Source organism: Triturus cristatus, chromosome 11, assembly GCF_964204655.1.
Source record: "Triturus cristatus chromosome 11, aTriCri1.1, whole genome shotgun sequence".
Taxonomy (NCBI): Eukaryota; Metazoa; Chordata; class Amphibia; order Caudata; family Salamandridae; genus Triturus; species Triturus cristatus.
Window position 1 is genome coordinate 367,367,766 of NC_140594.1, and position 14,956 is coordinate 367,382,721.

Here is a 14,956-nt window from a genome sequence, read left to right on the forward strand (position 1 = left end):
GGAGAAGGTGAACTCAACATTGGAGCGGTTGGACCATCTGCACTTATCCCTCCATGGGAGATGCAATGTATTAAAAATGCTGGTACTACCAAAATTCTTATATATGTTCAGAACAATCCCCCTAGAATTCCCTTTGTCATGCTTTAACAAGCTAGAGAGGATCTGTTCTAGATTCTTATGGGGGTACAGCAGACAGAGAAGGGCTTTTAAGAAAATGGTGCTACCAAAAGATGTGGGGGCTGGGGTATTCCACATTTTATGTTGTGGGGGCTGGGGTATTCCACATTTTATGTTGTATTATTGGGCAGCAATGATGCAATGTATCAGCCCCTTGGTAGTTGGGGTCAGGGCTGAACTTTTGCCATGTCTTTAACCATCAATATATGAATTTGGGTTGGGGGATGAGACTAATGAATGTCTAGTCAAGATAATTGAACCAAGTTATTTTAAGAAAACGAAATTTAAAATTCTTAAGGCAGCCTATTCAGTTTGGAAACAAGTCAAACGTAAGTTACGTGTATCTAAGCTAAATGCCTATACCCCATTCGCAGCTCCTGGGTTGCTCCCAATAATCTTTCGAGATCAAGTTGCACATAGATGGTGATTAAAAGGAATCCAATACCTGGGGATCTGTGTGACGATGCTCAATTAGCGTCATTTGCAGACTTGCAGACGAAATATGGTTTAGGCAAACATGAGTTTTTTAAATACCTCCAAATTCGTAGTTTTCTAGCCAGGCGAGGGTCTGAAAATGAACAACAGTTTGTAAAGATCCCGCTAATTGAAAAAATGAAGAAGAGAACGCCAATTGGTCAATTTTATTTACAATTAGTAGAAACACTTCCTGATGATGTAGATGCTTGTAAAATGAAATGGGAAAGAAAATTGGGGGTAGAGGATGTCAGTATTAAGGAATCTTTAGAGCTTGCCAATCAAATCCTGATGACAGGGAGGCCCTGTTTGACTTATACTATACCCCAAGTAAGATTTCTAAATGGGGGACATCCGTAGGAGTCAAATGTAACAGATGTGGCTTATATGCCGCAGACTCAACTCATATGTTTTTTTCATGTCCAAAGTTAGGGGAATTTTTTAGGGAAATTGAGTTGTTTTTGGGAACATTAATAGGATCCCCTCTGATAATAACTGGAGAATTGGTTTTAATCGGGGTTGGGTCGGACACCGTGGCAAAGGCAAGGTCAAGGGCCATTATATCTTTTTTGTTAATTAGTATGGAGGTGGCATGGGCTTGTATCACTAATGATTGGATTAGCTCTGATCCACCGACTTTCATGAACTGGGGCTCAAGGCTGCTGGCAATGTACAATTTAGAACTATCAATTTATAAAACCAAAGGGAGAAGGAAAAGATCAATGGAAGTGAAGATTTGGTCTCCAATATCTGAATGGATTTAGATTCAATTGGGTTTGGCGGTGTTCCGGACTGGTTATTAATTAAAGTTTGATACTAGCTTCACTATTGTGATGTTTTGTTATATTCTGCCCATCTTTATTCTTTATTCTTTATACTGTAATACTGTAATACTTTTATACTTTGTTAGCTGCTATGAAAAATTCTGATTATTTTTTATTTATTTTTTATTTGTCTGTATTGTATCATAACCTTGTGTTGCCATATGTATCTGTAAAACCTTGCATAAAAGGGGCAAAATAAAAAATATATTTAAAAAAAAAATGAAACTGAAGATTTGTTTTTAAATTCTGAAAATTATGAGGTTAGCAACATTGTGGCCATCATTTCTTACACAAACCCAACATTCTGAGACCACCCTTTAATTATACACAATGGGAACATTGCCCAACACCATCCCAGGGGAGTTCACTGACACAGAAAAGTAAATTTGTATATTGTTCTGGTTCTGATCTTACTGCCTCGAAATCATATTTTCACAAATTGACTTTGTGTACATGCACAAAATTCATGCTTACCCATACTAAATTGGTCTATTCTTCATCTTTCCTAACCAACTTATCCTTAAAAGGTTATGATTATTGGAAGGACATAACTGATTTAAAATCAATATGGGGTACCAAAGATTGGCAGGTGCAGGGCACTGAATCGTTACATCGTGCGTGTTTAATACCATCTCAGCTGATATTTTTAAATGAACGTTTTGGTTTGGCCACTGCTAAAAAATTTAAATGCTCCCTCAAATCCACCTTTGGCTATCTATGACACATGGCATACACATACCAACTTTACAATTGAAGAATTGACTGGAATGGTTCAAAATGGTACTCTAACTCCTCTAATATTGATCCTTTAGGTTGGTTAGTGTGGCCCACTAATACCAATGCTTGTCAGTTACGCTTTTCTAATGCCTCTAAAGGGTTTACACTTAGTAGACCTGATCCTCGTTTTCCTCATTCCCATACAATTACTACATATTCGGTGGGTAAATTGTGTCAACAATGGTTACAACATTCCAAACTTTCATCTTTGAAACAACACCTTTCTCTCATGTCAGGTGACATCGAACTGGCTGATTTCCTTTTAGGTCCAAAATTCCTCCCACTAAACATTTTGCGTATATGCTGAATATAATGAATTTTGGAATCTGTCCCAGATGGAAGCTGCAGTATGCTTATGACAAATTGATCAAGATAATTTGGAAAAAGTCCTTGCCGTGGTTGATAACAGTTATAACACTTTGTCTTCTTGTATATATACTTTAGATAATATTGTATCATCTGTAATTGACATTATTCAGTGTGAAGTGTCTGTATTGTATCATGGTCAAAATCAGTTTCGCTCTGTTATGCAATTTGGTTGGACATTGCAAACACGGAAAAGTGGGAAAGTGCCATGGGATTATTTGAATGCTTCCACTCTGTTTTTACCATTTAACTTGACAGATATACAGAAGCTTATGTTTTAATGAAGGACGCAACATACTCAATGTGTCAAGCACCGGATTCTCCACGGAGGCAGAACATAGCTGTTTCCCAATTCCCACTACCCAGAACACACTACGTAAATGCAGCTGCTCCAGGAAGGGGGCAAGGGGAGTGGGACAGAGAAAAGACACTCGAGCTGGACCTAGACTCCTACTTATTCTACCCGACTAGGCAATTGCTGGAGTTCCTAATGCACAGATGGAGAGATAAACTTCAGAACCAAAATCTAGTTGGCTTACTCCTACACTTTCCTCTCTATTAAATTTACTTCTTCCCCACTACCAGGTTCTGCATGAGCACTTGCTCCTCTTCATTTATTTTTGTGGTAACCTCAGCAATGAATGTTCTGGAGCTGTTGATACCTAATGCAGATAAGAAACACAAATCATGGTTATCCGCTCACCCCTTCCTATACTTACTAGGTCTACTAACACTATTGATTCCTACCTAATATGTAAATGAGGTAATCTTTCTTTATCAATTGTTCAAAAAGGTATTGCAGATCAATGAATTGTGTAAGTTATTTAGGGAGTTTTACTAATTCCCAATTAAGTCAATGTCTCTCTGTTACAGTTTTTATTTTGCAGTTGGTTCGTATCCAACGAATTTTCAAGTGCTCAGCTTCAAAGGTAGGAACGCGCAAAAAGGCACAGGGTAGGTAAAATGAGGAAGGACAGATAGAGGAAGGAACACTAGGTAGGTGAGGTAAGAAGCTTGAGCTGAGCGCAACTGCCTGATTCTGTCAAGGCGCTCAATCCAACTGAGGTAAAATATCATGAAATAATTCAGCTTACTTGAACTAGAACAACAAGCTGTTTGTGACTCTCTCGCGTGTTTTCCCTGAAAACAAGATTCTCGATGGTAAGCCTACCGGAAAACTGCAATGAAGGCTTCAGTTGTGAGGAGTAGACTCTGGAACTGAATCGGCTGGATCTGAGTGCTCTCCACGGACGGTGAAGACACTCGGGATGACTGTAGCTAGAATGAGTTTCGTCGGCAAATACAAACAGATGTAACAAAACTCGGAGTACTCGCCAAAATAGTCAGGAGACTATCGCAGAATCCACTGGTTATACGCTTTTCTAAATAAACCAACGTTAGCAAGGGCGCCTCAGAAAACGAACTTCTCCACTCAAATAGCAAATTGAAGTGCGCTGTAGAAGGTGCATGCTTAGAAATCGAAATTTCGAGTCTCATGAGATTTTTTAACTCTTCTCCACCTATGCATGGATATTAGGGAAAACTTGGCGGCCATCTTAGAATGTGTTTTTCTCTCTCTCTCTACACATCTACCCACAGATTGACACAGGAGGGTTTTACTATTACCCTGCGCTTCTTACTTAAACTCTTCACCCAACGAATGACACTTACTTGATTCCTGACACAATGTTACACATTGAGAAACTAGAACAGTTGCCATTCTCAGTAGCAGAAACTGATTCTGCTGTGTGGTTAATACACAGGGTTTTTTCTTTGACCATCTCACTGTTCCAGTTCACAGCATGCATGAAACATTAGCCAGTAGGTAGATATGATCCCCTTGGAAGTAGCTTTATTCATAAATTTTGGCCCTTGCCTTTCGCATTCCATTGTCAATGGGAAGATAAGGAAGTCTTCCTTACAGGGCAGGATTGTTTATTCAACGGTAAGACACTCCCTAGTCTGTAAACAAGTGAAACTACACGTGGCTTGCCACATTTCGGCCCCAAATTTGGCCTGTTTTTTAAAAGGAACACCAGTCCCGGCTATTATTCCCACACTGACTCTGCTTTCTAACTGCAGTTATCTTATCCTAAATAACCACAATTGCTGTGGCTTACCGGCAGACTTGCCGTATATAGTAACAGTTTCACAACATGTTACAGGTTGCAGCAATGTTTTCTTTTCACCCCCACACGGGATTGTAGATAGTTTGCTGTGGCCTTCCATTCCAACTTTGAAAATCCAATTTCAGTAAGCTAAGCAGACTCAAAGAGCTATTGTTTCAACAAGAAGTCGCTCTTTCATCAGCTCGTGGGACCTTCGAATTGCAGGTGGCGAGAACATCAAGTGAGATTCAATCATTGCTGAACACAAATCTCCCCGTTCGTTTTGGGGAATTAATTCACCAAATATTTAATGCGTCTGATACCGAGGGCCTGGCCCACGTTTTCAAACTTGTGTTATCCGGCCTTGTCACTTCCTTTTAGACTATTTTTGAGTAATCCCAGTTTTTATTTATTCTATTTTTTCCAGCGCCTTTGGAGGGTTTCCCTTATTCCTCCTTTTGAGTTGCGGTGTACTTGTACTTCTGCAGCTGCTCCATAATGACTGCTAGACTTGTGGTGCTGCCAAGCTGGGACAAATAGCAGCTGTACAGTGAACGAATGCAGCAACTTTTTGGTTTGATGCCTTTGGAAGCTCTTAACATTGACTATTGGCTAACATTCCGTTATGCCTACTTCGCCTAAGTGCAACCTGTGTTCTACTGCCTCTGGTGCCCCTTTCAATGGGCCCTGGATGTCTGCTTCTCCAGTACATCACACGCTGCCCTGGATTATGAACTGTTGGTGGGTCCTTTGATGGCCCATGACCAGGACTGTTCCATGGGTAGACGCTTTGTGCATGTTCCTACACTTGGAGCGTTGGCAGGCTTGAGTACCTGTCCTCGTGCACAGCGCCTCTTGGATCAGAGTTTCATCAAATTTAACGCAGGTTGCCCTGAAATGCTCCTAGCAGCTTCTGGATATGAGGATCATGTCTGCTCATTCGATTTACTCAATTAGATGGCATACCTTTTATTATAGAAGTTTCAGACGGCCTATTGGAGATTATGGCATTCCACTTTTCCCATGATGTTTTAGACTCCAAAGAGACGCTGTAGATGAGAACTGAGATTTTTTTCTTTTCTCTTTTTTTTTTTTCTTTGTTCACCGTGCTTTCGATTTGACCTTAGATCTCTATTTGGCCTTTGTTCGAACCGCTTTGTCCCTGCTTACTTCTACTGACCTGATCAAGGGGAGGGTGTCACATGGCCCACGGGGACATTGTCGTCTTCTCAAAGTTAGCATGAGCTCTGCAGACAGTATGCGACTTTGCGCATGCTACTACATGGCTTTTATTTTTGCAAAGACTTTGTTCCTACTTTTCACATGAGAAAAGATTGCTGTATTCACTCTCTGCCAGCTCCTGGAATCTAGTCTGAACATTGTGAGCAAGGTCTATAAACAATCCCCCTTGTTATTCAGTTCTGGTCACCTAGACAAAACATACCATTCCAGCTGTTGTTTGGAAATCATACTTTGGTAACATTGGGATATATGCATAGGGGGCACACACTTGAAGAGGGACCTTTCAAGTGAGAAGAGCGAGACAGCACCTATGATGTAGAACTAGCATCTATAGTCTAAGGTATGGGATCTGCAGACAAAACCCAGAGATGTTCTAATAAATAATATACTGCTTCTTAGCAAGGGGAGGGAGGATAGGCTCTATTGTTTTTTTCATGATGACATCTCCCTTCATGATTTATGGAGTAGCTGCTATGCTGACTGTATTTGTATTATGCATTTTTCTGCGTGTTGTGGCACTTATACTGCATGTTAGAGCACGTTAGTTACATTTTAAACTTGTTTGTGTCTCTGTCAGATCTTATTTCGGACAGGTACAAGAGTGTGAGTGAAAGGGTGTGTATTGCAACCACGAGTCCTGAGAGATTCGGGAGTGTTGTGTTCTGGGGTGTCTAATCACTTGTTTAGCTGTGAGTGAGTGAGAGGGCAAGTGAGACACTATAGCTAGTCGGTCCTGGGCTCATGGGTACTAAGGTGGTAGGATGAATCAGTCCCTATGCACTAAGGGCCCTTAATCCTATGCATAGTTCTGTTCTTGGGCAGAATCCCTGCAACAGTAGTTTCTGGAATGAGGTACTAGCGAAGCATGGATACAAGGGTTCTCTCTCCTATGGTATTGGGTACAATCAGAGTAGGACTCACTAGGGAAGCGCAATGGACACAGAATGAAGACAAGGAAACTGACCCTGATGGCTGCTGGTGCCAGGTCATATTCTGGCATTACATAAATCACCAAGAATACTCCAAATGAGGAAAAGAAACTCACTGAGGTGGAAGTCATTTGTCTTGATAAAGGAAGCCTGCCTCTCCTAGGGACTGACTCTCGCTGCTAACAGTCATTCTGGGGAGTGAATGGTTTATAGCCCTTAGCCAGGGTTATCACTGTGTCTTCCATAAAGGGAGTGCATGTGGTTATCCCCAAGGCATAGACAGTGATTGACGTAATTATTGCACTGCATTTCTTTCACTCCAGTTACAATTTAGTGCAGCACTCCAACTTGCCGCTTTCTCTCAATCATACACTGGCTGGCTGCCTGGCCATTTTTTTAACTCTAGCCCAGGAGTCCCTGGGCTGCCTTCATTCACCTGACTGGAGCCTCTGCCTTCCTATCATCTCCAAAACCACTGTGCACAGGTTTCCATGTGACTCTTGCCTCTCAATAGCTTGTTTTATATACAACATTCATACCAGGCTTCTGATGTTTCTTAGCTCTGTAAGTAATAAATGTTACTCTTAGACAATTCAATGGTGCTCAATTTACCCACCTTGGAGGACTAAGTCTGCCGTGCCAAGATGCTAACTAATGGTGTTCATATCACTGCATGTTTCAGCAGCAAGCAAATAATTCACTGAGCCATGTACAACACGACTCGGCTCCCAGGACGCCATTGTCTTCACCAAAGGCTCCTCGGTTCACCAACAGCTCTATTTAATCTTTGTAGGAGTAAAGACAATGACAGAAATAAAGACATTGTTTCCTACAATATCTATGCTTGTAGTTATACTGTAACTGTGTATACCATCTATTGCATTCCCTCCAAAGTTTAGTGAGTGATGTGGTGCATATTCAAAGAAGATGGCTTATTTTGACAATCTATCAAGCATTGTATGTTCATTGTATCGCTTATTGACAGCATAGATCCAACTTTTCCTGATTCCCATGTCGTTCAAGGTAATTTACAAACCTATTGCCCCAATAGAAGGATTGAGCTCCGAGGTGGGGCGCAATCACCCTACATGCATGCAACAAACAAAGTTGCAATTCCTGTACAAATTCCCTAGATGCCCTATTGTAACCCCAGTGCTTTCCACTTCCCGAATCAGACCAACCTCTTATCTTGTAGGACAGCTCACACCCAATAAGCATTAGAACCTGTGTCTGAGGACACACTACAACATGTCGCAGTCATTGGATCCCATGCCCCGGACACATTTAAACAAATAGTTTTGCTGCTCCTACTTCACAAAATGCAGAAATGCAACAGGAAGTACAATCTGGCAATGTACAGTCTCTTAATCAGGCATCCCTTACTGTCTACATCAGTGCAGAGCCAAACACAGAATAATCCCCAGCAACCAACCCCTCATTGTGAGACCCAAGCCGCTTGCTGGTAGTGGTGTTTTTTTTGGAGTGTGCGAAATTCACCATATTTGCTTTCACATAATTAGGTAAAATTCCAGAAACATTACTCAAAATTATGCAAGATGCAGAATTAGCATTTGATGCTATAGTTTAGCATTTTGCAGTAAAAATCTAGGAAATTAAACATAAGCATAGTGAATAAAACAGCTACTTCCGTCGTTTCTTATGTGTTGTTCTTGTGCGCCCAACCTAAGTTTTTACTGCGAACATCGTATGCTTACGCAATGTAGTGTAACAGCAACATTTCAGGAATTTTGTGTAACAAGATTAATGTGGGATTCCTGGAATTAAACCAGATTATGCAGGCGTGGCACACATTTTGCCCAGGCCTATTTTCTTTGTGTTTCCTGCCCCGTGACTGCTTGTGTTCACTCAATGCGCTCCGGATACAAGAATCACTTTACTAAACATTTTAGCTAGTCCCTCCCTTTCTTCATACTCCCATTTCTGCTCATTGGTTTTGTCTTAATTCTAAGTCCCATTGCTTCTGACTGTCTGAACCTGTTGCTTAATGTCTCATGACTCCCCTTTGTCTGGCACTACTCAATACCATCCCCTTTTAATCTACATCAGTGGTTATTAACTTGTGGAGGATCCCTGGGGTCCTCAAAAACTGAGGGGATCCATGACTGCTTAGAAAATTAAGTAAGATTAAGAGAATAATGAAGTGTATATAAATAAAAAAGAAAAATGTACGATTGAGCATTTGCAAACACTCTGTCAATGCGAAGGAATTTAAAATTGGAGGCCACAAGTTACACAAAGATCCTCAGATTGACTTGAGGGAACAGTACAAGTGCATCAAACAGAATATAATATGGATGATGGACTTCCTCCATTGAATTCAGAGAAGCTTCAACCTTCCTAATAAAATTTAAATTTTGATTTTTTTCATATTTCTTTACGAATAAAATAAAATGTTCATCATTTGTGTATTTGTTTGGTGAATACCTGTTTCTGTATTTTTTGTGTAGTGTTTTGAGGTTCAAATCACCAAAAATGCTTAGGGGTCCCCTGCGCCATTAATGGCTCTGTGGGGGTCCTCGAATTCAAATAATGATTCAGTGGAGGTCCTCAGGTTCCAGTTATGAATAAGTGGAGAGTCCACAAAAAGTCAAAACGTTAAGATCTACTGCTCTACATTGCACAGCTTCTCAAGGGTGCTCTAAGTCCCACAGCTTCTTAAAGGATTGCCGCTTCACCTGTAAGTCCTTATAGTTTCTGAAGGCCTTTTGCTTTAAGTCCCAAGTCTTCTGGAACATGACTCCCCAATGTCTGTTCTATTGGTTCCAAGTTGCATGACTATGTAATGTTTGGTTGATTAATTCTCAGCCCCAAGACTTTGTAGCAGTTGGTCCTTTTGTTCGACCTCTCATGTTTCCGCAATGTCTGGTCCATTTGTTCTAAGTCCCAAGGCTCCCAAATGCCTGCCACGGTTGCACTATTTCTGCAATGTCCTGTCCAGTTGCTCTACATTTCACGAATTGTCGATGCTCCACTCTGCTCGAAGTCTTGATGACTCAAAGAATGTTGTGTCCATTTGTTGTAAGTCCCATAGCTTCTCAATAGCTGGTCCTTTTGCTCAAAGTGTCATGGCGCCTAATTGCTTGGTCAATGCATTCCAAGTCCCCTGGTTTCTAAATGCTTCATCTTTTACTCTGGTTCTTGGCTCCCAATTGACTCCCAATTGCCTGCTCCATTTGTTCTAAGCCCCATGGCTACTCAGGTTCTGCCCCCTTCTGCTCTAAGTGCCATGGCTACTCAATGCACTTTAATTGTCTCCTGGGCCCTAGAGCAAGAAAAGAAATGTCCCCTGACTGTTGTCTGAATTATATGATACAGCAATAATCATGGTTCGGTGGGCCCCTCTGGCCTCTGGGCCTCAGTAGACCTGCTGCACCAATGGCTAGGCCCCTGGCTCTAAGCCCCAGGCAGCACACTAGCTTCCATTTGCTAGGAGCCCAGGAGATGTTCAAGGGTCTAGACCTGCATATGGCTATAGTTTTCATTGTCTTTTTTTATTGCAGTTTAATATAGCCCGAACTCGATCGGAAGGTGGAGCGCTTTACATGAGAACCTGGTATGTTATCCAAAGATACTTTAGTTTTTTAATATTTAGGTAGGCACGGAAAGATTAAGCGATATGCCCAGAATCACAGGATGTTGAGCCGACGCCGAGGATTGAACCTGATACCCCAGTTCTAAAGTCGGCAGCTCTGACCGTTACGTCCGAAAAGCTAATGGCTGCTTCCTGGCTTCCCGCAAAACGCTCCTGTTGTGGGTGGGTCCGTGCCCGCGTGCGTGTGCTGTGAATACGTGTCCTTTGGGAGAGTATCCGATGCACTGCACATCTGTACCCGCCCGCGATGCTGAGTAAGAAGGGATGACGAGGATGCTCATCCCAACGCCGCAGGCGATGGGCCTATCCTTACCTGGCACTCACAAAACCGGCCCGTCAGGTTCGGGATTTAACAGGCTTCTCCGCGCTGAACAGCAGGCGATGGCTGAACCCACCCCTGTCCTCGCCTCCATCCCAGCAGCAGAGCAGGCCGACGGTAGGCGGTGGCCGGCTGGAAGGAGATACACCCAGACGGGGAGGGCGATGGGTTGTGTCAGCCCAGCCTGAGGGACACATGCTGACATATTCCCATCCGTCACCGCAGCTCCCCACATGATGCTTGTGGGTGTCTTTGCGGGCTGCTGGATTGCGCCGCACTTCTCCTCCGGGACTGCTGCTTCTCACACATGGCGCCCCTTGGATTTGGAGGATGGCGGGAAGGATCCCGGAGAGTCCCTCTTCAGTGCCTGTTCCTGGCTGCCGCCATGTCCCTGCTGGGTCCAGTCCGAGGCCAGCAGTGTGTCGTCTCACAGAATGCGGAGGTGCTGCACTTCACTGACCTTGGTGCCAACTCCACCGTGCCTGTGGTAGCGCGCGCCGAGTCTGCCACCTGGGGGTCGCTCTACAGCATGGTGCGCCTGTTCCTGGATGTTGTGCAGCCGAACCCGTTGCCATCAGGTGAGAGAGGCACACTTTGTGTTCCAAAGCAAAGGAAAGAGTGAGCTCAGTAGAGGAGGGAGCCCCGGCTCCAGTCTCATGGGTGTTCTTACAGGGTATTAAACAGGTACTAACTTCTAGGGCCAATGTCACCAGAAACGCAGCTGTCAAGGGAATCACTTCCAGGTCACGATGCTGATTCTGGGCTCCAAATCCAGTATCATGGGACATCTTTGCACTGCACAAGGGAGGCGGGACCTCTGGCTCCAGTCTCATGGGTGTTCTTACAGGCTATTAAACAGATACTAAGTTCTAGATCTAATGTTACGAGAAGCTCAGCTGTCAAGGGAATCTTTAGAGGTCACATTGCCAGTGCTGGGGTACAGAAGCAGTGTCATGGGACAGGCTTCTAGTGCAAAGGAAGGAAGGGAGCTCTGGCTCCACTGTTAAGGGAGTTCCTACGGGCAGAGCCGGCTTTAGCGCTTGGTGGCGCCCGTATTCGTTTTTGGCGCTCCATGCCCTATGACCGCTTTCTCGGATTCTCTCACTTCCACCAGGCAGAAGTGCCCCTCATCTCTCCTATCATAAGTTATTGCTAAACACAGGGCCCCTTTCTGAGGTTCGCACCCCCTCCACAGACCGGCGCCCTGTGCTGCCGCACCGGTCGCACTCCCTAAAGCCGGCCCTGCTTACAGGCTAGCAAATAGTTGCTAGGCTCTTGATCCAACATCACGAGAAACTTCGCTCTCAAGGGAATCCTAACAGGTCACAATGCCAATGCTGGGCTCCAAATCCAATGTTATGAGACATCTTTGCGATATACAGTAAGGAAGGGAAAACGAGTGTCATAGGGAATCCACCCCAGCAAGGGAATCCTTACAGGCTAAGAGCAGATACTGGGTTCTAGATCAAGTGCTTCAGGAAACTCTTACAGTTTGTAGGAAGGAAGGAAGTTTTAGATCCTATCTCAGGAGAATCCTTAAAGATTAAGAGGATACACTGACCTTTAGATCTAATTTGATGGGAAATACTAGCAGTGTACCTAAAGAAATTGTGGTCTGGTGCTATTGTCAAGAGTCTTCTTACAGGCTAAGATAGAGTTACTAAGCTCTACAATCACAGTTGTGAAAAACTCTTGTGACAAGGGAATCTTGGATGGAAGGATGACGTTTCTAAATGCAATGAAATCCACTTATTGACGTTGTAAGAGGTAGAAAGTAGCCTGGTGAACTCACAAATGGAATAATGGCAGTGTAAAAGGCAGAAAAGAACTGTGGGTGCAATGACACCATGGGGCGGAGGCTGAAGGCTGAAGGCTGCAGAAGTGATGACAAGAGGAACAATGACAACAAAGCCAAAGAAGGATGCTCTAGATACTATGACGGGGGAATAACAACAGCATGCACGGCAGGAATGGGCACTTGGGGCAATGTTAAGGGGAATAACAACATTGAAAGAAGAAACAGCCGCCGGATGCAATTTCAGGATGAATAGCACCAGCATACGAGGCAGAAGCGGCTCTGGGGGCTCCTTGATCCCATCACCCAAATTCAACGGGAACAAAAATAGGGCAATGTAAGCAGCCACAAAGTACCATAGCCCATCCTAGGAAAGGCAAAGCATGAGAAGGACACGAAAGCCAATGGCGCTCCACGTTCTAGTTCTCAGATGTGCTTGTTAAAGCCTCGGTACCATGAGGTCACGTGGCCTCTCTCAGACCGCTAAGGCTATCTATAGCGAAACCTAAAAATACCCGCATCACAAGACGCGGAGAGTTGGCCCTGGTTCCTATGCCATAGGCAGTCTTACAACATACGGGAAAGAACGGGTTATGGAGGCAGAAAACTGGAAATGTATGGCATGGAAGAGAAAGGAGGGAAATACCTGGAGCGGAAGAGAAAGGTGCTCGCGGCGCAATGCCCCGGAAATACCTACAGTGTAAGAGGTCGTTGGGCCCAGGGCTTATGTTGTGAAAGAGTGAGTGCCGTGCCCAGGGCTCAGCTCAGAAGGCCTCGGGTGGTACAATTACATGTTGATGCACCGAATGCCAAGGCTGCAGTCCTAAATCCACCCCATGCGTCTTTAATCCACCACCAGCCACTCCCTGCCCGAGTATCTCACACTCGCAGGTTCCCGCTTTCTTTCCGTTGGTAAATGTCAGTCTGAGGTGGGAAAATAGAAGCCGGTCCCCAAAAATCAGTGGCGGTGGCCCCCACCGGCAACCACCGGCTCAAAGTAAGCACTGGTTGGGGCAATGGGGTTGTAGTGAGCGGGTTAAAGCGTCCTGAATAATCGAATCCACGAAGAAACAAACATCCCAGGCCGCTCGAGGACCCCGTGCTTGAGGGCGTGTTTCATCGAGTGCTGGGTGTTCATTATAAAATGTTTTTATCATATAGATAAAAAAGAAACTCATCAGATGCAAATATATGTTTGTGCCAAAACACGACGAAACGCTGATGCCGATCCATGACCGAAAACAAACGTGTCGCCCAGTGTTGTGCAACCTTCGAATGGGTTAATCACAACAAAGTGCGCATAGTTTATACATGTGTGATCTTGGCAAGCGACGGTGATGGTTAGTTTGTTTTATTCTTATTGCACGCATATGACGCATAAAAGAAATAGAATGAATAAATACAAGTCACGTTGCTACGTAAAAGTAGGGACTGAAGCTTGCCTTAAAATCTATTTATTTATTTGCTTTGAATGAGATATTGCATACAATTTTAACAGTAACAGTAAGAGTGCCTTTTCTTCGCGGGCAGATGCACTTAGAACAAGTATAGAGAATCCTATCTTCAGGGGCGTAGCTTGGTCAGTAAGATGGGGGTTGGTCAAGGGGGTTCAGCTTCAGATTTCCCAACAATCAGTCTGGCACATAGGGGTCTACTTTAAGCCTGGGCAAAGCACTACTCTACGCTCGCGTAGTTTGTGAAGTTTGCGCTACTTCGCACTACACGAATTTGCACGTAGCACAGTGCAAACATGCGTAGCGTAGCTTTGCGTAGTGCAGCGGTCATTTTTTGCTTGCTCGCGGTCCTCAACATCAAGTTGGCGACCGCGAGCAAGCAAAATTACATCCCGGCGAGACTTTTTCCTTGTTCGCGATCAGCAACATCAAGTTGCCGATCGCGAGCGTGGAAAATAAACATCCCGGCGAGATTCTCAACGCGGGGAGGTCAGGTTACTCATTGCGAGTGGTCACGTATGCTTGCGACCGCTCGTGATGAGAAACTACCAGTCCGCGTTGAGAAAGCTGCTGCTCGAGTAAAAATCTATGCTTGTCTGCACTGTGCAATCATTGAAAACAGCATCTTGCACAGTGCGAACAGGCTACTACGCAGTTCGCGAAGTGCTACGCGTAGCTCGCGTAGTGCAAAGTGCACTTTGCGTAGCTTCGCGTAGTGCTACTTCGCGAACTACGCCCAGGTAGAGTCTACTTACCAAGTTGTCACGCAGCAGTCAAAATGGCTGCGCTGCGTGAAAAGGAGAGCGTCACATTTACAGAGATATGGCACTCTCCTCCCCTCTCTTTAGCGCCGGCACAAAATCAGGTAGTCGTGCGCC

General features: G+C 44.1%; 1 protein-coding gene across 2 annotated transcripts in view; it reads left to right on the top strand.

Moving 5' to 3' along the window:
* Nucleotides 1–10,854: 10,854 nt before the first annotated feature.
* PROM2 (prominin 2) overlaps nt 10,855–14,956 on the top strand; it is a 352,175-nt gene continuing 348,073 nt past the window's right edge. Inside the window, exon 1 of one of the 2 annotated variants that reach the window (XM_085634097.1) lies at nt 10,855–11,407. In XM_085634097.1, the coding sequence (XP_085490223.1) occupies nt 11,137–11,407 (271 nt within the window). In that variant the 5' untranslated portion in view covers nt 10,855–11,136. The remainder of the gene's footprint in view (nt 11,408–14,956) is intronic. The other variant, XM_085634096.1, reaches the window with a different exon arrangement.